The 26991-nt window shown below is 38.1% G+C and overlaps 1 protein-coding gene across 1 annotated transcript; it reads left to right on the top strand.

Annotated features, from left to right (window-relative positions):
• The first annotated feature begins 1979 nt into the window (after window positions 1-1979).
• LOC108412366 (cadherin-like protein 26) lies at window positions 1980-26991 on the top strand. The gene is made up of 17 exons (XM_037541613.1): window positions 1980-2082; window positions 6397-6510; window positions 13541-13690; window positions 16487-16631; window positions 16724-16899; window positions 17011-17142; window positions 20332-20514; window positions 21586-21905; window positions 22023-22165; window positions 22442-22666; window positions 23163-23384; window positions 23501-23622; window positions 23863-23970; window positions 25070-25135; window positions 25222-25263; window positions 25353-25433; window positions 26522-26991. Exons 1-17 carry the CDS (start codon window positions 2047-2049, stop codon window positions 26723-26725), a joined length of 2469 nt encoding a protein of 822 aa, XP_037397510.1. The 5' UTR covers window positions 1980-2046; the 3' UTR covers window positions 26726-26991.

Here is a 26991-nt window from a genome sequence, read left to right on the forward strand (position 1 = left end):
TTGTCTTATCTGGGCTTTAAGAATCAATCCATTTAAAATAGTGGAGTTGTTTTAATTGATGCCAGTACCTCATACAGGGGTGAGTGTTTGAACTGATTTAAGATTAAGTAGAACATGTAAAAGTATAGCACTGTCAGCTCAATTGGAACCATTTATAATGATTGGATGGTTTGAGTTACTTTACTTACTGGAGAAGTGTGGATCCCTGACAATTATAAAGTAGTCATAACTGACATATAATGATATTTAAGGTTTATTAATTATTATGAACATGTTTTCATTATTTGGTGATGTTTGTTGCTGGCTGAAAATTCCTGAAGTTAATAATTTGCTGCCTTTATTCAGCCAGCGAGGTAGATGTAGGAAATGTTCAATCAAGATGCAATAGAATATTTGTTCATAAGTGCAGCTGATAGTGCTGAAAAAGAAACTTGTTTTTATCAAAACATTAAATCCAGCAGCCACTCTCTTCTCTGTAATTTATATCGGTGATAAACATCACAGCAATGCTGCAATAAAACTACCACCCCTCCTTCTCATGAAAAATCAGGGGTGATTAAAAGGTCTGAACTGATCTATACGCCTTGTAATGGGAACTTATGCAGGTAGGGACTATGTGTTAATGCACTGTAAAAAATAATGTTTAGATTTCACGTGCTTCAAATGTGCCATTTTGTTGCATATGAACAAAATGGTAAATCAACAAAATTCTTGCCCTAAGAAACAAAACACAGCAGTTGTACATTCTATTCATGTGTGTTCATTGTGCTGCATCTTCAGCCAAATGCAAATCTAGGAATTTTCACTAACTTGCCCGGCCTGTTCTTAGCCGCCCCGGATCAGCCAACTGAGATATCATAACTGGGCACGCCTGGAGATTCAGACTGATAAGAAAACTTTTTATTTACTGTTTTTGATTTTACACAATATGACTGTGCCAGTCACAGTAAGTAACAGTAAAATAACAGCTGTATACTGTGACTCCACACTCACCTGCACAGCATTAGTGGTCATTTTAAAAAAAATTAATCTCCTCTATTTCAACTGTAAATGTGATGCAAGTGAAAAATAAGTTAAAGGAAAACCAAAAGCAAAGGATTCATTCCACACTACACTAAACATTTCAAGTAAGCATTTTTAAATGAAATATGATATTGCTTTATTTCTGTCTGTAAATGTTCTAATCCACTTCATTTCATACCACTCTGAATAACTTCTACAGTCTCTAAATTACAGATCTACAGTCTCTAAATTATTAAGATTTTTTTTTTAATTACTGGAATTGCCCTTTAAATATTTCCATTCACTCTCACACATAAAGGTAGTCAACTGTCACTGTGGCAGTGCCCCTCTTGTCACTTGGGTGGAACCCTCATGTGTACATCTCAGTACCTTTAGTCAGGAAACATAACTGTATTATAATTCATTGAAATTATATTTTCTAAGCTGTATTAACTCCACACACCCCGTCTCATCTCAGGGCTTTTATTTTATTGTTGTTGTTTTAAAACATTGGTTTATGAAAAAGATACAAATATGAACCTTTCAAGTGAAAAATCTTATTTGAGGTTTACAATTGGACCTTAAAACCACTCATGTGCCTTTGTTTGTCCCCTACATTAATATTATTATATTAATATAATATAAAAACACGTTTTATATTATGGTCTCTTGAGTAACACTTTAACAAACTTAGTTAATTTAAATGAAGCACAGTCCTTCAGGAAGACCTGACAGTGCTGAGTAGCTGCCTGTTTCTCTGTCATACAAGAGTGTACATACAGTATATATATATATAGAGAGAGAGAGAGAGGACTGTGTGTGTGTGTGTGTGTGTGTGTGTGTGTGTGTGTGTGTGTGTGTGTGTGTGTGTGTGTGTGTGTATGTGTTGGCTGTGGTTGATGATGTCATGTTGGCAGGCCTCCTTCATTAGAATACCCACCCCTCACCCTTTACTGTAAGAGCAATGGATAGCAGTGGAACCTGCAGAGAGGAAAGAGCAGTTCTTTCTCTGCCACATGATCACACACGACTGTCCAATACAATATGAGGAAACTAACTCTTGCTCTCTTCCTTGCTGTGGTGAGTACCTGTGCTTGATGTCGTATCTGGGCTCTGGTTTCTATTATTACAACCAATCATATTATTATATTCTGCAGTGCAGTCAGTGCTGACCGGTGGGCGAATGTACATACAGTAGGAGACACTAACTTTTGAACACAGCTGGAATCATGAGATGGTAGAACATTCAAATGTGTCACTAGCAGTCAGTGTTTTACAGTCATCAATGAAGAACTAGCCTGTTACTTATTTAAAGCCAAACAAATGATCCATCCATCCATCCATTTTCTAAGCTGCTTCCCCATCATGGTCGCAGGGGGGTCCTGGAGCCTATCCCAGTGGTCATCAGGCGGAAGGCAGGATACACCCTGGACAGTTTTATGATCTATATATATTGCTATATGCTTACAATTTACTGCTGAAAGTCAAAAATCTTAGACACTTTTTGTATTATTTTATAAAAATAATTTTTACAGAGTATGTCACTGAAGAGACGCCATCTGTTTATAGTTTATAGCCCAGATTTGCGGGACAATGGGTCGACTTTCAATAGTCTAAAGTTACATTACCCATCTATTTGACTGGAGAGAAAACAGTTACAGCTCTCATATGACACCCACCTTTTGAATGTAGCTTATGAAATATGAAAGTTATGAAAAATTTTGACAAAGTGAATTTTAGAACCACAGATTTAAGAGGCTACAAATTTACACTCTGAAAAACAAAGGTGACAAATTGTTCACTATAGTGATGCCATTGAAGAGACACTTTTGCTTGAAGATTCTTCAAAGAATAATTTTATACATCAGAAGTGTGAGTGTGAAGAACTTTTTTTAAAGAGTGAAATTAAAGTTCTGGAGTTCTTAGATTCATATATCCAAGCTAAGAACCTTGCAACAAACTCTTAAAAGCAAAGATGCCAATAGAGAAAAGAACCACTTTTATTTCCCTAAAGAACTTTTAGTGGAACATTTTAAGGAATCTCCACATTAATTAGAGTTGCTCTACCACTTCTAGGTGTTTCCTAGCCAAGAACAACTAAGGGACCTTTTATTAAGACTGAAGAATATACAGTAATGATCCATTCCTGAGAATAATGTATAATGTAATGTTCTGCTGTCAGTGTTGTTTGATTTAGCAGACAAAGCTAAAACTGACACCACTCCCTTTGCTAAAAATGTTTCTCTTGAAAAACTAGAATTATTGATCCTTGAACTGGCAGGAACAACTGGAGCTTTTCATTTCAAACAAATAGTTTTTACTTAATATCACATCAAAGGTACAGCAAAATTAACTTAAATGGGAAGTACATTACCTGTGCTATTCAAAGTGGATTCAGAGTGGTTTGGTGTGAAATGCTCTGTTCTAGATTATCTTACTGAGCCAGAATTGTTCGCAGAGGTGGTGATAGGTAACAAACAGCCCCCTCTAAAGATACGATCACATTACCAAGTTCAGTGGCACAGATCCAATTTTTTGCCCTAACACGACTCTGATGTGTTCAGACCTGTGTGGACACACAAATCTGATCTTTTCTAAACAAACCTGAGACACTTTCATTTGTGGTCCTAGATCAGGTATGTACTAGTTATTGGCCATGTGACCTTAATGAGAACACTCAGATTGAAATGTGCTGTCATTCAGTGTTCAGTCAGCTGATCTGAGTTAATTATCCTTGCAGCAAAGGCTCGTTTTGCATGTTAGTTTGTTTGCGGTTCATACCATGCATGATTCGTTCATGTTCAATTAATTAGGCTCCCTCTCAGGAAGTTAATATTTGAAATGGTTATGAATGCGCTGACTGATGTCTTTGCTAAAGTTTTGAGACATGATTTTGGACTTTTGCATATTTTTCAAAACCCAGGAATGCATAATATTAATAATAATAATAATAATAATAATAATTTTAATTTATAAAGCACTTATGCTCGTGGCAGCTCAAACCGCTTTAGAGACATGTTATTAAACAGTTATAGATCATTAGTATTTAATTAGAATCAGAAGAAAATGAAGAAGATTAAATTACAAGATAAAGATAAACTCCACAAGACATTCAGTTTTAGTTAAATGCTAGTTTAAAGAGATATGATATTAGGTGCTTCTTAGAAATGGAAGTGATGTGATCTCTCTTTTTAGTTTTTGTTAGGATGTGCACTGCTGCACTTTGTACAGGCTGTAAGTGATGTATACTTTTCTTAGGAAGTCCAGCAAGTAGAGCACTACAGTATTCAAGTCTGCTTGTAACAAATGCGTGAGCATGTTTTTCTGCATCACTCTGAGACAGAAAAGGCAGAACTTTAGCAATATTTCTTAAATGATTAAAAGCTACTTTAGTGAACGTGTTTACATGTGGGGTAAAACAGAGTCTAGATCATGCAGAGGATCATAAACACTGCATATAAAACTAAGAAGATGCTTTCAGGTTCACAGGTGGTTTTGGAAAGCAAATAAAATGGCTTAGGGTTCTTTGGCAAAGATAGTTAGTACACTAGATAGTACACAACAGAACACAGCAGAACCCTTTTGGCACTATACAGAACCTTTGAAAAACCACCTTTTTCAAGAAAATATGTTTGTTTTGTATACATGGTGTCCCCTGGAAATTTATGGAATTTCCTTCAAAGTGATGAAACTGTTTGAATAAATATTTGGGTCTGTTGATAGGCCCTGACCTTTTAAGGGAAAGGTCAGGGCCTATCGGCAGACCAAAATATTTATTACACACTTCTATAACCTAAGAATAGCTCAACTAATTTACGCTGAAGTCCTTGTAGTTACTGAATAATAAGGTTTAATATGTAACAATCCTCATATTTTAAGGGGTTAATGTTGTTCACAGGTTATTTTATCATAATAATGACTACCTGTACAGTACATCACTCTACTATCATTTTTTGGCTTATCAGATTTGGCATCACCCATTCAAACATAAGCACATGCTGGACAGGAATCAGCACATAGTCAGCAGTGATTGATGGATGTAGAACATTGAGAAATCAAACAGGCAAATAAAACTGATGTGCCAAATTTCTTGTAATAACATCATTCTACGTGATCCAGCTTGTTCATTCTGTTTCTCTTTTACATTTCATACAGATTGAGATTTGTTATTGTTTTAAAAACCTCTGCCCATCTCCTCCTAGTTCCATAGTCCTCTCTTTATTCATAAAAGGGAGATTCAGTCTTCTAGATTAAAGAAGAACTGCCCAGAGCTCCAGCCCGAGTTCTCAGAATTCTGTCCTGTAGACATGCAGGCTCCTCTCACACCACAGCCATATTTTTGAAGGTGTGGTCTGAGATAACAAAAGATAGAAAAATGAAAGAGAAAGCCTCAAAAAAAGGTGATTACTGTGTGTTTCAGAAAAGGAGAGTTAGCCTCAGGGGCAAGTGGAGCACTGGTTACTGAAGCAAAATTTCAAAAACCAATCAATCAGTCATTCTCAAACACCAATCAGTCCCCAACTTCATTCTTCTGTTCTTCTCTCCAAATGGTACAAACATCAGGCTTTAGGAGGGCTACTGCTACTGTTTTTAGCTTTATGCTAATGCACTATAGGTCATGTTTATAGAAAACAGTGAGACATACAATGTCAAAAACGCATAATCAAGTCCATTAGAGGGAATAAACTCCAGATACTCTGAGGGAAATGTTTTGCAGGCAGCGACATGGTAATTGGTGAAGTATAAGCTTATGTTTTTTGATAGCTGGATTAGCCATGTAACTCCAATCCTAGAGACACCAAATGTGTTGGCTAATCAAGATCTACATCTTTTGTAATTTACTTTGTTAATTTTATCATGAACAGCATTTTAATACAATGCAATTTGAGCAAAGGATATATTTATTTAATTCTGGATATACGGGATCATAGTAAACAATACAAAGGATGAAATGAAACATTAATATAGGTTGAATAAAAAACATAAAAACATTACTACTACTACTAGTCATACATATGACAAAGTAAAAATAGGTTTTATTTTGTTTAATTTATATTAAATTACAAGTATTGCATGTCTCCATATCTGCAAATTAGCAGGTTTTGCTATCTAGCTGTAAATAGTTCTAGATCTAATGTCTAATTGAAAATGCATCAGGTGAGCACTGAACCAATCATTTTTTGGCTGCAGCTATATTACCTAATCAAATCTTACAGACTTTTCCTGTCATATGAAGAGTTATCATTTAATAGTGTAAGAGTGAGGTCAAATCAACTACATTTAATGAAAGGGAGGAAACTGCCTTTTGCTTTTAGATCACTGGTGTTCAGTTAGATGTTCTCTCGTTTACACTTTTGCTTGATTAACTCATAGCAACTTCTCTCTGTTCTTCAGTATATCTGCTCTGTAGCAGTTCACAGCAGGATCAGGCAGAAGAGAACCTGGATCATTGACAGCTTCAACATTGAAGAAGAAAACCCCGGCCCTTTCCCTTATTTGTTGGGGACAGTGAGTATCAAGCTTCATATCACCTTCAACACAGAACAGATTGTTAAAGTTGTAAATGTGGAATGAAGAACCTTTACCTGGACAAAACTGAAACTGCTGAGGTGCCTAAACCTTTACATTTCTATTCCTATAGATTTTAGGTAGCATCTCCTGGAGATGGCTTTAGAACTAATAAGAGTGTCAAAGATCTATTCCATATTCCAAAGTAGTTTCAGTCATCACTAATACGAGACTAATAAGCACTACACAAGTTTCAAGGCTTTTCAAAATGTTCTGTATAGAACCATATACAACACATTCATCATTCTGAAAAACCATGTTTAACACATTCTCCATCAATCTGAAGAATAATGTCACCATGTAAAGAACCATTTATGCACACAAATGGTTCTTTGAGTGCTCTGTTCATGGTTCTAGTAAAAACAGTATAATAATTTGTATAGCTAGCTCTTCAAGAGGTGTTGTGTGCCATATTTCATTAATAATAATGCAAGTGATTTTCACACCCCCATAACATATAATATTCTCATTATGTACGAGTTCAGCTCATAAAGCACAATAAACCATTCAGATGTGGTTAATGACCTCAAATGGACTCTAGTAACTGGTTCTTGAAGGACTCTTTAGCAAAGACATTGGTACTGTATAGAACCATGAACAATAAAAAATGAACCATTTGCATCCCTAAATGGATCATTGCATGGTGCAATGGTTCTTCAGACTAATGGAGAACATGTTGTATGTGATTATATATATAGAACCTGTTTGAAAAGGGTTTTGAGTGTTGATTAGAGTGACTGTAAAATAAGGGTAAATAATGGTGATGAAGTAAAAATAATGTGGTATGTAAAAAAGATTCATTTGCATAATATCAGTGCTTTTGTCATCTTTGTTGAAATGCTCATTTTCTTGGCTGATGAGATTAAATCTCCTCTAATCTCTCTTGGTATGTCACTCCATTCATGTTTCCTTCAATGGTGTGTGATGCTCCAGCACTGTTTACCGAAAAGCAGCTCCATATCCTGACACTCCCACCTTCATGCTTCACTGGTATTCTTGGGATCAAACACAGAACCCTTATTTTCCAAACAGCTGAATTCTTTCCAAAGAGTTCTAGTGTTGTTTCATCTGACCAGAGAACATTGTTCTACAATGGTTCTGATTGGTCTAAATGCTTGTGTGCAAACTTAATGAGTACCTGTCTTCTTAGAGCAGTTGAGCGAGGGTTGGGGAAAGGGAAATAGTTACGGTGTGGTTCACTGTGTATTGTTTTCGGTGATGCTCTGCTGCTTTCACTTCTCATGTATCTTCTTCATCATCAGTCTGAGAAGAGAAATCTTGCGTGCCTCATGCCTCTCTATGAACCTCCATGAACCTTCCACTCGAACATTATTAAAACAGCTGTGGTGACAGTAGTTTAATTCTCTGTTTGGGCTCTGTAGCTTTTTACGTCCTCCTGAGAACTTAAGGAAGCTCCTTCACCTTCATTTACACCTTCACACCATCATTATTTCTATGTGTTATGTGAAATCTTCCCAACCAAATCTAAAGTCATTCATAATGATAGCAGCATCAATATGTAGGACCTAATATATTTATTTGTAACTTTTACCTATATATCTATAGTAAAAATCTTACACTACACTAACACCCACAGTAGTCATTAGGAGGGCTTTTTGCTACATATCAGGGCTAAAGTGAATTTGAGAGTGATTAAAAATTAATATTGGAAGAAAAATACATGCTTATCTTTACAGCACAGTTACTTAGTGTAATGATGCAAGGTACCCCTTAGCACATTACCACTATGAATGACTGTATATATACTTACCTGTTTTAACATGCACTGCTCATACTAACCTTCAGGTCCTAAAAGATTACTGATTGTGGCTCCTGGACTTTTACTTACCTGGGCGAGTCCACCCTCTGTAGTAGAGGAGGGGAGTGAGAACCTGTAAATACAAAGAGAAATGTCAATCGTGTGAACATTGTAAGTAACAGTGATTGATTACTGTTTCTATGGCCTTGTATTTTGACAGCCACATATAATATTGTGCCATATTCATTTCAACGTGTAAATAGGAAATGTATGGTTTATTTTCCTACTCGTGGGGGGAATGGAATAGCTTAAGGGAGGAGCTACCTGTATATATATGGCTCTGTAACCACAGTTTGGGGTTCTTCTTCCCTTATGGTAGCAGTGCTAGGCTACACCTATTTGTAAGGGTTATTTGCGTGACTAGACTTATGTGACTTTGCAGTCACAGTCTAATTACCTCTGTTGATTGAGGTTGTGTTTGTTTTTTTTTTGTTTTAAAAAGCGCGCTTGTAAATACACCGTTACAGACGATATAGAACACTACTTCGTGATGTTCAAGCGGCTAGCGCTAGCAGCTAGGTGGCCGAGAGCGGACTGGGCTTTCCAGCTGGTCCCGTTGCTCGAGGGAAAAGCCAGAGCAGCGTATGTCGCTATGAGCACGGAGGACATACATGACTTTGAAGCAGTCAAGGAGGCTATTCTCAAAAAATTTGAGATTAACCCAGAGACTTGCGCCCGACTGGCAAAACGAAAGAGGAGATAGGACAAACCATCGTCCTGGAGCAGTTCCTCAGTATGATCAACCCAGAGCTGAAAAGCTGGATAATGGAGCGCAGCCCGGCTTCACCTCAGAAGGCTCGATGGGCAGAGAGAGACTTTCACCTCGGGAAGCCAGACTCCAGCAGACAAGCCAGTAATGGTGGTGATTATGGTGGTGGTTTGGGTCAGCATAGGACCTGTAATACACAGTGGCGTCCTAGCAGTAAAACTCCGGTTGATAAACCCAAAATCAGATGTTTTAGCTGTAACCAAGTTGGACAGAAAAGTAGTGAATGCCAAAACCCACCCAGTAGCTCTAACCATCTCTGTTACATTCCTAGAAAGGAAAGCCCTCTCACTGCACAAGATAGTAGTGATGAAACCGCAGTACTGGTTAAAATAAAGGGCAAACCGTACAAAGCTCTGATAGACACAGGGGCAAGTCAGACCTTAGTTACCCAGTCATGCCTGGACAATCTCCAGTACAGTCTGACAGGGAAGCTAAGGGTTAAATGCGTTCACGGGGATGAACAGGTCTAGGTCTACCCCACAACAGAAATTAACCTCTCTATTAAAGGTCAAACTTACCTGGTAAATGTGGGAGTAATACAGAACGCTCCATATGCCGTAATACTAGGTAGAGACATCCCAATGCTGGTTGACCTGCTAAACAGAACAACATCTAGCGACGGTGAGGTTATGGTAGTAACTAGGCAGCAGGCTAAAAGCTCAACCAAGGAGACAGTTAAACTGCTAAATGACCTACCTTATGCTGTAGATCCCAAACAGAGAAAGTCCAAAATGGAAAAAAGAAAAGACAAAGTGAGGGGAACCAAAGTGAGTGAAAATCTAGAGCAGCCAGCTATAGATAACATCAGCTTACCCTCTAATTTTGAACAGCTTCAGTCTCAAGATGAGACACTAAAACCGCTTTTTGCTAAAAGCAAACCCTACAGTGACAGCAGTGAGGAAGGTTTCCACTTAGCTGTTAAAGAAAACAAATTATACAGAGTCTCAGATCAGGGAGAGCAGATGGTACTCCCAATGTGTCTCAGGGAGGAAGTCCTTAAACTGGGTCATTCAGATCCTTGGGCTGGTCATTTTGGTCAAGCGAAAACTTTTAGCCGTGTAGCGTACAGATTCTACTGGCCAGGCCAGTATGCAGACGTGGTTAGATTTTGAAAATTGTCCAGAATGTCAGCTCACATCAGCCCAAAAGAAATCATACAGGCTACATATGATAAACATGCCTATAATTGACGTCCCATTCTCACGCATAGCTATGGACATGGTAGGGCCATTACCCAGAACCAAGAATGGTAACCACTACATCTTAGTTATTTTAGACTATGCAACTAAATACCCAGAAGCCTTTGCACTCAAAAAGGTAAAAACTCGCCAGATTGTCAATGCACTTATCCAGCTGATTTCCAGGGTAGGCATCCCCAGGGAAATATTGACAGATCAGGGCACAAACTTCACATCAAAACAAATAAAGGACGTGTAGAGTTTATTAGGTATTAAAGGGATCCATACCACCCCATGGCACCCTCAAACTAATGGCATGGTTGAACATTTCAACAAGACCCTGAAACAGACTCTGAAAAAAACTGACAAACAGCAACGCAACAGACTGGGATGCGTGGCTCCCTTATGTGCTGTTCGGGTATTGGGAGGTACCACAAGCTTCTACTGGCTTTTCCCCATTCAAGCTTCTGAATGGACAACAGGTGAGAGGCCCTCTGGACATCTTGAAGGAAGCATGGGAAGGAGAAAGCAGAGAGCAGAAGCTGAACATTTTAACTTATGTTTTAAAAATGAGAGAAAAACTGAGCCAGCTGACAGAGACTGTCCGTGCAAACATGGAGAAAGCACAAGAAAACCAGAAGCACTGGTATGATAAGGCAGCGAGGAAAAGAGTGCTGCAACCAGGACAAAAAGCACTTATCCTGCTACCCACCAGTGACACTGGGCTTTTGGCCAAATGGCAAAGCCCATATGTGGTGCACAAGCACATAGGTGAAACCACATATGAACTGCACACACCTGACCGAAGGAAGAAGCTCATGCGCTTCCACATAAACATGCTGAGGCTGTGGAATGAGCCAGACACCACAAGCTCAGAACAGCTATGGATAAGAGCTGTGGAAGATGAGGAGGAAGTGATGGAGCAGTACTTCCCCACGGAAAGTGATGGTGCAGTTCTACCTGTGGTATCTCACCCGAATGCATGGCAGCAGAAGGAGTTACTGCATGTAATTGCACCAGGGCTATTCTCTGAGGAACCAGGGTAGTCAGCAATGACCCAACACGGCATCAGACTCACCAAGGACGAGCCCATTCGACAGACCACCTGCAGGGTGCCAGCACGACTTGTTCCGGACCTGAAAAGGGAGATGGAGGAGATGCTGAAGATGGGTGTCATAGAACCATGTGTCAGTGAGTGGTGCAGTCCTGTCGTCCTTGTTCCAAAGAAGGATGGAGGTCTACGTTTCTGTGTGGATTTCTCAAAGTTGAATTCTGTGTCGGCATTTGACCCCTATCCAATGCCTCGGGCAGATGAACTGATAGAGAGTTTAGGAAAGGCCAAGGTCTTGTCCACATTTGACCTGTGTAAAGGGTACTGGCAGGTACCACTCAGCCAGTCCTCCAGGAAAGTGACTGCCTTCAGAACACCATCAGGGCTATACCATTTCCTCAAGATGCCTTTTGGTTTGCATGGAGCTGCAGCAACCTTTCAGAGGTTGATGGACAACGTTCTCAAAAACACGGAAGCCTACACGGCAGCTTATATTGACGATATCGCCATTTTCAGCGCGTCGTGGGAGGAGCATCTGAGACACCTTGACATCGTCCTGAAGAAAATCGTGGATGCTGGCCTGACTGCAAACCCGAAAAAGTGTCGAAGTGCTCGAAGTGAGGTCTCATACCTGGGTTACATCCTGGGTGGAGGACAAATCCGACCACAGGTGGACAAGGTGGAGGCTGTGAGAGCGACACCGCAGCCTACAATGAAAAGGAGGGTGCGCTCATTTTTGGGTCTTGTGGGTTGGTACCGTAGGTTCATCCCTAACTTTTCAACCAAGGCAGCTCCACTGACGGACTTGACAAAAAAAAGACATGCCACAGAGAGTCAAGTGGACCGAGAACTATGAAACTGCTTTTAATGACCTCAAAAATGCACTCTGTGTGGAACCTGTTTTAGCCAGCCCAGACTTTGACAAACCCTTTGTTGTTCAGACTGATGCATCAGGGTTGGGGTTGGGTGCAGTTTTGTTACAGGGGGCAGGTGAAGAGCGGAGGCCCATCCTGTTCATTAGCAGAAAACTGTTTCCAAGAGAGACCAGGTATTCCACCATCGAGAAAGAGGCCCTTGCCATCAAATGGGCCCTGGACTCATTGAGGTACTATTTGATACAGAATGACTTTACTCTAGAGACTGATCACAGGGCTTTGCAGTGGATCAGAAGGATGAAAGACTCCAACGCACGGATCACCCATTGGTATCAGTCCCTGCAACCCTTTCGTTTTAACATTCAGTACAGAAAAGGCTCTCAGAATGTGATGGCTGATTTCCTGTCTCGTCACTGGGATGGTGTCGAGCATATGGAGGGGGGTGTGTAATGATGCAAGGTACCCCTTAGCACATTACCACTATGAATGACTGTATACATACCTGTTTTAACATGCACTGCTCATACTCACCTTCAGGTCCTAAAAGAGTACTGATTGGGACTCCTGGACTTTTACTTAATTGGGCAAGAGAAATGTGAATCGTATGAACATTGTAAATAAAGGTGATTGATTACTGTTTCTATGGCCTTGTTTTTTGACAGCCACATATAATATTGTGCCATATTCATTTCAACGTGTAAATAGGAAATGTATGGTTTATTTTCCTACCTGTAGGGGGAATGGAATAGCTTAGGGAAGGAGCTACCTGTATATTTACAGCCCTGTAACCACAGTTTGGGGTTCTTCTTCCCTTATGGTAGCAGTGCTAGGCTACACCTGTTTGTAAGGGTGACTAGACTTATGTGACTTTGCAGTCACAGTCTAATTACCTCTGTTGATTGAGGTCGTGTTTGTTTTTTTGTTGTTTTTTTTAAAAAGCACGCTTGTAAATACACTGTTGTGGGAAAATAAAAGGTGACGGGTTAAAAAGAACTTCTCTACTCCTGCTCTTTTTTTTTCAGTGTCTAGCTGCTTGCCCTACACTACCCATAAGGCGTACCATTTTTATTCTTTTGGGGTAAATGTGGCCACGCTTTATCGCACTTAGATGACAATGTATATATATGTATATATCTATGATTATGAAATCAATGATTTTTTTAAATGAGGCTAAATGCTTGATAATGTAATAATCTACAAATCTTAATTCAAAATGCAAACTAAATTTTCATCTATTGAACAATTTTCTAAATTAGCCACCACATTCTTTTGTTGCAGATTGAACTGGACAGAAAATATTTGGTCAACTTTAGGCTGCATGGTAGTGGTGTTGATAAAGAGCCCAAAGAAGTTCTGAAAATCAATCAAAGAAATGGCCAGATTTGGGTGCATAAGAAGGTGGACTACGAGACTTTTCAATTGCTCCAGGTATGATCATCTTCTGCTTAATTGGAGCAAGTTTTTAGTACACAGATGTTTAGCTGTAAAATGTTTTAATCATGTATACATACTGAAGAAAATGTAAAGCTTACACTATATTGACAAAAGTATTCAGTCACCCATACAAATCCAAAACATTAGTGAAAGAATGGGTCGCTCTCAGGAGCTCTGTGAATTCTAGCGTGGTACCGTGATAGGATGCTACCTGTGCAACAAGTCCAGTCCTGAAATTTCCTCGCTACTAAATATTCCGCAATCAACTGTCAGTGGTATTATAACAAAGTGGAAGTGATTGAGAATGACAGAAACTCGTTCACAAAGTGGTAGGCCACTTAAAATGACAGTGTGGGGTTTGCAGATGCTGAGGCACATAGTGCATATAGGTCGCCACAGAGTCAATCTGCAGAGTCAATCGCTACAGAACTCCAAACTTCACGTGGCCTTCAGATCAGCTCAAGAACAGCATAGAGAGCTTCATGGAATGGTTTTCCATGGCTGAGCAGCTGAATCCAAGTCTGGGTTTGATGGGTGCCAGGATAATGGCAGTTGTCTGACTGCATTGTGCCATGTGTAAAGTTTGGTGGATGGGGATTATGGTGTGGGGTTGTTTTTCAGGTGTTGGTCTTGGTCCCTTATTTCCAGTGAAAGGAGCTCTTAATACTTCAGCAGACCAAGAAATTTTGAACAATTTTCTGCGTCCAACTTTGTGGGAACAGTTTGGGGATGGCCTGTTCCTGTTCCAACATGATTGCACACCAGTGGACAAAACAAGATCCATAAAGACATGGATGAGCGACTTTGGTGTGGAAGAACTTTACTGGCCTACACAGAGTCCTGACCTCAACCCGAAAACCTTTGGGATGAATTAGATCAGAGACTGCAGGTCAGGCCTTCTCATCCCACATCAGTGTCTGACCTCACAAATGCTCTTCTGGAAGAATGGTCAAACATTCCCATAAACACACTCCTAAACCTTTGGAAAGCCTTCCCAAAAGAGTTAAAGCTGTTATAGCTGCAAAGGGTTGGCCAACATCATGGTAAACCCTATGGATTAAGTATGGGATGTCACTCAACTTCATATGCATAAGCAAATACTTTTGGAAATATAATGTATGTCACTATTAGAAAGTTAATTTGCTGCAATAATTTGTATACATAAACTTGCACAGCTCATTATTTATTCAGCTAAACACCATGTACAGCATTTATAAACATATACCCACACACTATATAAACCCACAATAACTATATAAATGGTCGTTTAAAAACTTTTGTACACTTTCAAATTCTAATTAACCCTCTACTGCATGCACCATGAGAGCAATACTTAGAAAATTTTTTACTCACTTTTTACATACAATGAATCAAATTTTATAAAAGAATTATGATGTGTGAATTTTTCAGGGCATGTTGCCTTAAAGCAACATTGTGTGACAATGAAAAAAAATGTCTAGAAAAATAACTATGTATTTAGAATGAAAATGAGAAGCTACACTTTTTGTAATACTGAAAAATTATGAAATGTCTTTTTCAATTTTATAATCAAATCCCCAAAATAGTTTTAAATAGAACATAAGTTCTTCAGACAAAAAATTAGTCACCTTGTGTGTTTAAGGTGGTAGTAACTTCAGGCTCCTGCAGATGGTGCTGCAAGAGGATGATCAGTCTATAAATCATAGATTGATAAGAGGCAGTACAGTGCAGTGAATGTACCTTTCGATGTGTGGAAAATGGATCACAAAGCATATGTGAATGATTGGAAAAAAAGGAATGATTGCATTTGGGCATGACAAAGGCCATAGAGTGATAGAAATAGCCGAATTTGCAGGTGTATTGAAATGTACGGTCATAAAGATCTACCAGCAGTGGCAAAAATCCCAGTTTACATGAAATTCTCATCAGAACTGTGGCTGAAACATGAAACTAACAGACAGGGACCACTGATGTGTTTCACACCTCGTGAATAAAAATCACTTCCCTGTGGAGTTTTCTTTCAGAAATTACTTGTGAGGGACCTGCGGTGACTTCTAGAAGCAATTCTTGCCTGGAAATTAAGCGATTTTTATTCACAAGGTGACCAGACAAAAAAAAATAGTCACCACCTTCAACATGCAAGGTGACTAATTTTTTGTGCAAGCAGCTTAATTTTAAATGGAAAAATACACGTTGACTGCAGTTCTGACTTTTGTAACTGCACAAGTGACTGTTTCTGTTTTCAAGTATATAAACATATATCTATAAACAGGATTTCAAACTTGGGGAACCTGATTAGAATTATCTTTGATCTTGAAAACAACTTTCTTTCCTAACTATGTAATTTTGAAAACGGGGGCAAGGCAAGGCACAGATACCAACAGACTCTTTGTGCAGCTGAGGGTCGCCAAAGAAGTGAGTTATCTACAAAGACCTTCCTTTTAAATTAACTCAGGCACATTGTACATTTATGACCCACACAAGCTAAACAGGCTTTTTGTATAAAAGCTCGTTTCTACCAGGTCAGATAAACAAAAAAAACTGAGCTGATGCTGGTTGAAATGGAGGATCATAGGTTTAAAAAATATTCCAAGTTATTATTCTGAGAAAATTAGATATCATTTTGAAATAATAAGTCCAATTGCTGAAAATGAGCTGTACTAGTTTTCAGTAAACTATAGGGTTTTAATGAGTTGCATGTCATTGTATTTTGTGCAGCATCCCAACCAAGTGCCATTAAAAATGTTGAGATATGGAAAAATCCCTTTTTAATCTATGATGATTTATTGCATTGTTTTCTCCCTGTTGTAGTTAACATTTGAAGCAACAAATGTCTCCAGTGACAAAGTGGACACAAGGCTCGGGGTTGAGGTCAAGATCCTGGACATTAATGACCACGCCCCAGTCTTTAGTCCACCTCATTATCAGGCTACTATGAATGAGTCTTCAGCTCAAGGTGATCCAGCTTTGCACTGTGTTTACTGGTTAATCTTACAGAATATGTTAAGATCACATTGCCAGTCTTGATGGTCATCTAAATCTCAACAGGTCAGGTAGTAGAAACAATGAATGCCACAGATGGGGATGACTCGCAAACTCCAAATGGAACCTTCTCCTTCAATATCATCTCTGTTACTCCCAAAACGGACAACGTGGAGTTTTTCCTTGAGCCAACTGGAGCATCGATTACAGAAATTTTTTTTCGAGGATGTTTGGACTATGAGGTAAATAAATGCACGGACTGCAAATGGCTCTGTGTCTTATTTGTTAACTTGCTTCATGCTCGAAATCTGTTTTGTTGTAATTTTTGGTAAAGTTCTATATTTATTTTCCAGAAGGCAAACACATATACCATTGTGGTGGAAGCCAAGGATCATGGAGATAAAGTGCAGCTCTCCAGCACAAGTACTGTGACAATGAACATTATTGACAAGAACAATCACCTCCCAGAGATCACAGGTCAAACAGTAAGTGCTAAAATTTTGAAATGCATGTAAATAAGCAATAATAAGCAACCTACTAAAGTATGAGTATTGTGTGCATTATAGTACATAATAGCTGTAGTTACCAGGTAGAAACTCCTGGTAGAAATATTAATGGTTGACAGTAAAAGTAAGCACACCTCATGTATCATACTTGCATGTATGGGTATTTCCTCTTCCTTTTTTATGATACTAGTAGAACAAACAGCATTGAAATTTTTTATTTATGATGATTTAACCCTCTGGGGTCTGACTGCATTTTCTCCATGTGTGCATTTCTTCATAAACTCTCTTTTAAAGGCTCATCATAAAGCATGATCTTAATATGTTTCACATCAAAATGCATGTTTCATCACAAATCCATCAGTTCCACATGGTGAGAGGCAGATGATGTGTAAGGGTGACTTTATTTCTGTGCTGAATCAACATGAAGAGAGGGAGTTATTCATTCAACCTAATGAGAAACTGTAGAATAAACTCAATTTATATCACAATACCTACATTTAGAGTCAGTTATTCAATCAACCTAATGAGAAACTCACACTCACCAGTTTTCTAATTTAGGATTTGTTCTTAGGTAAGAACAGAATCTGCACACACTCAAGAGCACAAAGAAACAGTTGTGAACAGTTCTGAAGTTCAGGAACACATCATGAATCTGACAGACTTTTTCTTAGGATCTTTCTCAAGAACACATTTAAGAACAAACTTAGTAGGATATTGATGAATGAGGCCTATTATTATGTGATAACTCTTAACAAAGCTACACCCCAGCAATAGCTGGCATTGACTCCTCAGCCAGAAATCACTTGAAGGCATTTCTTGTGATTGTATGTCAATCTCCTGTAGCTGTGATGTGAGGCTTTTTACTGAATACATCAAATTCCACTAATGATCTACCTGTTTTTTATTATTACTATTTGTCTAAGTGTATTAGGTCAATGCAAGGTCCACTCATGCTTCACCTTCATCTTCTTGACAGATCTCAAATACTGGTACAATGCATAATTCAGAATTGGCTCCATGATGGTGAGCTGGTCAGGCCCTGAAGTACAGAATGATATAAACCATAAAACATTTACCATATCTGGGCAAAAGTCCCACCTACCTCCAGTCAAAATGGCTGTTTAGTACAACTCATTCATTTTTCAGCATCAAAGAAAGAAAAAAAAACTGTAGTGTTTACTGCTTTTAAAGAACAGCTAATGCACAAGTCATTGTGCTTTAATAACCCTCTGTGATCCCAATTTGTGCACATCTTCTTAAACTCTTCTTTAAAGTCTCCTCATATAACATGATACTCATTTGTTTCAAATTAAAATGCTCCGTTTTCTTCTTCACTACTTCCCAAAACCACTGCAGCAACTTCAGCAGCTGTAAACTCTCCGTACCTTATTTCACACGTCTCTCTGATGTGGACTGAATGAAGAATGAAGGGTTTCCGGCATGATGTTTCAGTCCTTAGTGATTTCCTGAAGGTGGAATGGTCAGTTTCACACAGAATATAGATGCACAAACCCACCAGTTCCACATGGTGAGAGGCAGATAACAGGCATCTCAGTCCTTTTTCATAGCACCATAACTCCGGATGTGAGTCACATACGATGTCATGATAAGACGGAATGGAATGGTCGACTTTACAGATTCAGGAAATGTTTGAACTGTATTTCTGTCCTGGATTATCACAAGGATACAGACACAGATATAGAAACAAATCAGGCATATTTGTTGACCCAGGGCTATAGTCGGCCATGCCGTACATAAAGAGAGCTTTATCGGTTTATTCTATGCCTAACTGTAACTTGGTTCCTCTGCCATCAGCATTAGATTAATTCAGTACTTCTTAATCAAATAGAACACAAACCTGCCCGCCTTCATAATAAGAGTACTCATCGAATTACCCAGTCAATATGCTGCAGAACTAATACGCTAAAATTAACATGCAGAACATTTTGAACGTGCTACAATATTTTTATCAGAAAACTACACAGAAGCCTCAACAACTAAATACAATATGAGCTTATTCATTTATTTAGTTTTCAGTCTTTACCTTTATTTATTCACTTTTAGTTTCTCGATCTTCACCTCAGTGTTGTCGGGCAAATCTCAGTTGTGCATCTACATTCTTTTATCAATAACAAGAGCTTCGCTCTTATGCATTTTAAAAAATATATTAAATACAAAATGTGACTTGCCTCTATCCTGGAGTTTTGGAAAACCATCTTCCGTATCTCTGAACTCGATCTTGGCCTGAATTTGGTGGGATAGCCTGGCGTGGATAGATGGTTGGTGGTATAAAACATTCCTAATATTTGTATACTGTTTTGGACAGTGAATTATTGAGTACCATTTGAAATGGCTTTCAAATCCTTTACATCAATAGTGCTTCATCAGGGATTTTAGATCTTAGATTGTTGTAGCCATACAATTCAGTTGCTAAAGCTACACCAGATCACACTCTTTCTGATGTTTGTATAAGACAGTGTCATCCAAATTAATTAATTTATAATAATTTGTTTTTTGGCAGTCATTTCAGTGCATATTAAACTATTTGTAGATATTTGGTGCTCTGCTGGACAAGGAAATTCCATTTTAGTTGGTTTTATTTGTAGTCTTCTCTTCTATCGTTATCATTAATCATTCTTTCTCATTAAATATCCATGTATGCAAATATACAGTGCTGTGAACATGTATTTGCCACTCACTTAAATGTTTCAGATCATCCAACTAATTGACAGGCTGTCCTTGATGATTTTCTGATAGAAAGCAGAATTCATGGTTCCATCAATTATGATACATCATCCAGGTGCTGCAGAAGCAAAGCAGACCCAGACCATCACACTACCACCCCCATGTTTCACTGTTGGTATGATGTTCTGATGGTGGTTTTCCTTCAATAAATGAAATCATCATTTAAACAGCATTTTGTGTTTACTTGGGTTATCTTTGTCTAATATTAAAAGGAGTCTGATTATCTGAAACATTCAATTGTGACAAATATGCAAAAGGAGAAAAAAATGGGAAGTGGCAAATGATTTTTCACAGCACTATATATACTCTGAGAGCAGTTCTGAGATTTTTTGTGAAGTTCTCTTGTTTAATTCATGTTTCACTGACAGCATATGACTGCTATTTTAGGTCTTACTAACATATATTTTACATATCTCTTTTTAGGGCCCTGGTAGGGTAAAGGAACGAGAGAGCGGAGTGGAAGTCCTGCGCGTGCAAGTAGCTGATAAAGACAGTCCAGGTTCACAAGCCAGGAAAGCTAAATACACAATTCATGGAGATAAGGAAACATATTTCAAAATAGAGAGGGACCCCAAAACTAATGAAGGAGTGATAACAGTTCTAAAGGTATTTGAGTGTTCTGTTGTTTGCTAAACAAATTTGCACCTTAATATCATGTCTTATCTTGTCCAATTTGTAGATGCATTGTGTTGACTCTTAGCTCATGCACTTGAGTCATACAGCTGTGGAGATTATGGCAAGTGAAATGAAGATAATTAGCAGTAGACTTAGGAGCTTACTTTCTCTCCTCTTTCTACTCCTCTTTCTCCACCCTGGAATGGTAATCGACTCAAATATTTTCAGTTAACATAAGCAAATAAAATATTTGTCCCCATAATTCTGTAATCAGAGAAACTAGAACTCCGCCCCCTCTCTGTGTGGGAAATGTTGAGCTGCTAGTGAGCAATGAAGAGTGAAAGGGAAGCGATGAGACCCCCTGTGAAAAATAATTCACTCCTCTCCACATAGAAGGCTGTGCTGAGCTGTGCATTTCCATAAAATGAAGAACTGCAGCTTTCTTTATATTAAATATTCCTGCAAAACTGACACAATAAACACATAACGGCACACAACGGTTCTGGTGAACCGTTTCAGAATTTAAACATGCAAATGGTTCTTTGAATGTTCATGGTGTTGTATACAATCATTGTATATACTGAAGAACTCGTGAAGAACCATCTTTTTTAAAGAGTGCACTTTTTACAGTGTGCTGTACTAAATTAGATGTCAGATTAGCAACTAAATTCAATCAATCAATCAACCTTTTTTTGACCTCAAAGCACATTGAGGGAGACAGAGGGAGACTCATTTACAATGTAGCTGAGCCAATACAGAATATAGGAAACACAAATGAAATGCTATGAGGTCATTTTAATCATAGTAGTTAGTTAGTTAGTTTTTAAAATCTACATTTTAGTTTTCTTTTTTACTTTGTTGCATAATTTACACCGTCTTAAAGAAATGTTTCAAAATAACTTTTTTTTAATCCTTATTACATTGGCCTCCATTACAAGATAAGAATGTTTTTCTTCTCTTGTAAACCATTTTAGAGATTTGAGATTTTGTTCCGAAAGTGACGAAATGCAGTTCACACTGATTTAATGAACCTGGTACTTTTATTCTTCTTTAATTGCACAGGCAATGGATTATGAGGAGCAAACTTCAAGAAATGTGTCAATCAGTGTTGCAAATGAGGTGCCATATTTCTCCTGTGAGATCACCGGACGTCCTGCTAAGAGATTATGGGATGTAAAGACCTTCATTGAGGGGCCTGGCAAAAGTTTGCCAGGCTTCCCTAAGTTGTATCCTGTCACCATTGCTGTGGAGGACGTGAACGACCCTCCAGAGTTTGTACCACCTGTTAGAAAAGTGGGGATCATGGAGAACACCAAACTAGGAACCCACTTGTGCACTCTTGAAGCCAAAGACCCTGATAAAACCTTTGCCAGCAAGTTTCAGTGAGTGGTACAGTAGCTGTCTTTGGCCTTAAACTTTCATTTGTTGAAAAGCTAATTGTGCTGGAAAGAACTTTAGCCTGAAATCTCTCTATGTTTCTCTCTCTTTCATGCCCCCAGTTTTACCAAAGGAGAAGATGTAGATAACTGGATAACTGTAGATCCAGAAACTGGGGAAGTGTTTACAGCAAAGGTTCTGGACAGAGAATCACCCTTGTTGAAGAATAGTTCCTACAGTGTGATCCTCTATGTTGTGGATAATGGTAAGAAACAGCACTGATTGTAATCATTGTGGAGTAATTTTAATCCAGTATGAATCTGCAATGTGTGTAGTTTTACAGTCTGATGGTAATAATTGTGGAGCGATTTTAATCCAGTATGAATCTGCAGTGTGTGTAGTTTTACAGTCTGACAGTAGTAACTGTGAAGTGATTTTAATCCAGTATAAATACATTGCCATTTTACACATCACATTTTCAATTTTATTTTGCTACTCAAATGCTTCCATAATACTGCAGTCATTTTTCTCCAACGTCCAGGTGAGCCTCCTATGACAGGGACAGGAACCTTGATCATTCAAGTGGGAGATCTGAATGATAATCTGCCCATACTTGAGGTGAACACACTGGGTATGTGTTTATCGGATGAGGCCACCATGACAAACATCACTGCTGTGGATCCGGACCTGCCTCCATACAGCAGCCCCTTCACCTACGAGCTCCTGGGGGATGTTAAAGGGAAATGGAGTATTGACCCCACCAGTGGTAAACAAAGCTCTCTAAATATGACTCAGTGCTTTATTTACCATTTGGTTTAGAGCTGCCTTACAGGAGATGGCCCTTAAGATATATTCCCTGTTGTGCTTTTAAAGATACATATTAATATGATTTTACAGACTTAACCATACAATTAACACTGCATCTTGATCAGACCAGGTGGATTTCCATGAAATAATAATTCATGCAGCCACGCAAACATTCAAAATTGTGCTTTTTGAACAAGTTTTGTATTTTCTGAAAATTTGCCCCAGCAGGTTCTAAATCTTATAAGATTTTTGCATTTCTATTAATTATTCATTTCTACATGCAATATCTGAATCTATATCACGTACAAATAGCTTTACATATATAAATCTATTTAGAGACTGCTATAGAGTTTTGCTGAAGCAACATTTTTCTCATTATGTTGTCATGAAAACATGTAATTGTGTATATAAATATTAGTGTATGTTTTTCAAAGGACATGCCTTTCTCTCTGTAGGGACAACTGTGCACCTGGTGAAAGAGAACACTGTCTATTCAGGTGTTCACGAGCTTCAGATCAAAGTATCTGACAACCAGGGCCTTTCCCTGACACAGAACCTCTCAGTCACTGTGTGTGACTGCACCAGCACACCAAACTGTCATCTACGCAGATCTTCAGGTGCCCAGGTGGGCAGCGCTGCTGTCAGCATCATGATTTTCGCGTTTCTTCTTCTTCTAGGTACGGTTGAGCTATTGACAGAGTTAACATTACATTTTATCTTCAGTTTCAAGATGCAGTCTGCCTATAGATTGGTGTACCTGATGTATTTCCGAATGTATTTCCTTTTTGGACAGCTATTCTTCTCATGGCCTTTCTGATCTCCTGCAAGCACGAGAAAAAAATGATCATGACAGATGACGAACCTGGGTGGCATCTCCTCAAGTCCAATATTGAGACTCTTGGCACAGACTGCAGGGTAAAAAAACACTCTCTTGCCTACACCATACAGGTTACATTATTAAAACATTAAAATATTGGTACATCCAGAAGAATAAATGAGAAGTGTAGTAATCACAAACTAAATCAATTAAACTTTTATGAAGCTACTGTAGAAACAGGGCGAAATTACGTGTACAGTTATCTTCTTGGTCTTTTTGGATACCATAATATATTAGTTTTCAATAATAATATTTTTGTTTATTATCTCTTCATAAAGGTTCCTGCCAAAATCACCCAAGTGGAGTCCATCCAGACCTTAAAGGCAAAGCCCAATTTGATATCAACACATGATGGAATTTCAAAGCAGGAAGTCATACAACAGAATGTATGAAAATCCAACTTACTATCTAATACATCATGGTTTGTATAACATAACCAGCTACTCTTTATACTGTGTGAAAAGTGTATGATAAATAGACCAATAGAAATTTTCCAAAATGTCTTGGGAAAAAAAAACTTTTCTTTCTTCTTTATAGTTAGTGTTTTGAAGATACATCTCGCTGCTCTTGGAGCAAAATCTAGTATCTACATTTTTACCATTTTGTACTTTTTTACAGAATTAGAAAATTGGGTAACACTTTATTTGAACGCTACCTACATAAGGGCTTCATGACACATTCATAATCGCTGAATAATGCGTTTATGAAGCACTACTTGAACATTTATTAAGTGCTTATTTACAGCACTAAACATATTTAAAACACTATACGTAACTATATATGTTAGCATTCTTAAGACGACATTGTATTAATATCAGGTGAAATATGCCTGGAAACCACCCCCTCTTCCCTCCATAGCATAGATAAGATGATTGATGCAATTATGTATAGTGTTTTAAATATGTTTAGTGCTGTAAATATGTTCAATGTTTATTCATATTATGTCAGTAAATGTCATTTATTTCATAAAACATCTTATGTCAGGTTGCGAGAACATTTAAGCACTTAAAAGATGTTCAAGTAGTGCTTCATAAACACATTATTCAGTGCTTATGAGTGTGTTACGAAGCCCTTATGTAGGTAGCCTTCAAATAAAGTGTTACCGAAAATTCTAGCTGACTTTTACAATGTGACAAAAATTCATTACAGATGGACCACTAGAAATGCTCTAAAAGTGCTTATAAATAATCTAGTTCCAATAGCCAATACTAACTTTACAGGGGAAGGAAAAAATATACTTTACTTTTAATATAAGTCAATGGAGCCTTTTTTTCCAAGTAATTTTGATTTCTTTTATTTCATTTAGTCCATTCATCATGGAATTTACACACTTTACACAATGTAAAGAACAACAGGCATGTTCAGATTATGTCAAAAACTGAAAAATAACTAAAGAAATTTTTGTTTGATTGATTTTGTTCTGACCACAGTGATATGTTTGTACATATAAACTCACAAATTATCACTTTATTCATTTTACTCCAGCACCAGCAGGATTACTATGACAGCACTTTTCAAAAAGAACAGTTGTTGAAAAGATCTCTGCAGCGGGTAAATACTTTTCATTTTTGAGACTGACAAACTGATAAGTTTTTTTTTTATACTGACCGACTGTTTCTTTCCTGACTGAATTTCAGAACTCCACAAGACGCTCATATAGAAGTTACCACTCATCGATGGTACGGTCACAACGCTGTTCCTTTTGGGTTCATTTTACATTTTAAACTTGTTTTCAAATCTGTGCTGAATCTTTGTTGTTCCAATCCAGGACCAAGTGAAGAGAAACTACTCTATTTACAGTGTAGATGACTTTCAACTCAGACAGAACCTGCTCACTCAGATTGATCAGGTACTCCTGTTCTACTTTCATTTATCATCAACTTTGATTCGACAACATTGATGAATTTCTCTGAAGTCATAAATGTAACTGGGAAAAGAACCTGTAACCATTACAAACCTACCCAACAGGTTTTTACAGCAATGAACTTTTATTATTCAAATTATCTCAGATATTGTCAGATACAGTACTGTGAAAAAGTTTTAGAGCAACTAAGAGACCATATGTCTGGGCCTTAAGTGTATTTTTGCCTGTAAAAACTTTGCAACCTAATGAAGGCATTTCCTCTGCATGTTCAAAAACATGGACCCAAACAGGAATTAAGTAGAACTTATGATTCTAATTCTAGCTGCCACCTGCTTGAGATCCAGCCATAACACTTTTTTTTTCGTTTTGTTATTTTATGCCACTCTAAAGCACCTAATTGGGTTAATTAGCTAGTTTGCTCACTAGTTATATTTAAGTACAACTTACTGGCTGATAGGAAACATTAGGAAATCAAACATATTTAATTTTTCTATACAGTGTAAAAACATGAGCAAAAGTATTTGTTCTTTGGAGACCTGCTTATATACTAATACTCCTAGCATTAGCACCATAATTAGCTTATGTCACCTTAGCAAACTCTTTGCAAAGTAAAATATACTTCACATGAATGCAAATGACAGTGCATGGACCCATTCTCAACTTAACTATTAGTGAAACACCATCTGTGTAGCTCAAAGCGTCTGTGTTCACATCCTGGTGTGAAGTATGTTTTGGGTCTAATAGTTCTGAAAAATAGCAATCACACATTTTAGCTCACCAGTTTGGTGCTTTTGTTGGTGATGTACAAGTGCTTGGTGACGTTATCCTCACCCTGCCAGAGTGAAGAATTAGCTCTATTTCTGTTACATTCAGCTGCAAGTGTTAAAAACAGAGCACCATTAGGTACTATGAGTTCTAATCTTGAGCAGGTATCAAAAACCTTAAAACTGGAACGTTCTGGACCAACAATAAAAAAGAGCAATTATGCCAAAGATTCCAGATGAAAAAAGCCATTAATGGGAATGAATTAACCTGAGCTCTTCACTCTGTCTTATGGAATTTCTCCTCTGCAGAACCTTTTCCAGCTTCAGGCGCCAGGAGAAGAGCTTGGTGACTATGAACCTCATTGTTATGCATATGAAGGAGAACCCATGATTGACCCTCAACTGGATGCCATCTCCCTCCCTGAGAATGACTTCAATCCAAATGTTCTCACAAACCTGGATTGGCAATTCAACAAGCTGGCGAGCATCTGCAGGCCTGATTTAATGTCATAGTTAACCGAAAGTAGACGCTCAGAAAGAGAGAAACTTTGTTCTTGTGTAAAGAAGACATCACTTATTTTCTGGAATATGAGTGGATTCATATTCATCTCTGAGCTGATGGGAAGTACACAGAGGTTTTGAGAATGTATCATAGTTTTAGTTACAGGGATTGATTTTTGTCCATGGAGAAGCCCGTGACTGAACATTGTACATTCATTGTACATGTGGTTGGATAGTGTTGTGGTTAACACCTCTGCCTTCTACACTGTAGACTGGGG

The sequence above is a fragment of the Pygocentrus nattereri genome, chromosome 9 (genome assembly GCF_015220715.1).
Source record: "Pygocentrus nattereri isolate fPygNat1 chromosome 9, fPygNat1.pri, whole genome shotgun sequence".
NCBI lineage: Eukaryota > Metazoa > Chordata > Actinopteri > Characiformes > Serrasalmidae > Pygocentrus > Pygocentrus nattereri.

Excerpts from the sequence above, each read along its gene's own strand:
- LOC108412366 (XM_037541613.1), top strand. The coding sequence starts at position 2,047 with ATGAGGAAACTAACTCTTGCTCTCTTCCTTGCTGTG. Across the intron at positions 2,083-6,396 it reads TTGCTCTCTTCCTTGCTGTG|TATATCTGCTCTGTAGCAGT; the intron begins GTGAGTACCTGT and ends TCTGTTCTTCAG. Across the intron at positions 23,971-25,069 it reads AGGAAGTCATACAACAGAAT|CACCAGCAGGATTACTATGA; the intron begins GTATGAAAATCC and ends ATTTTACTCCAG.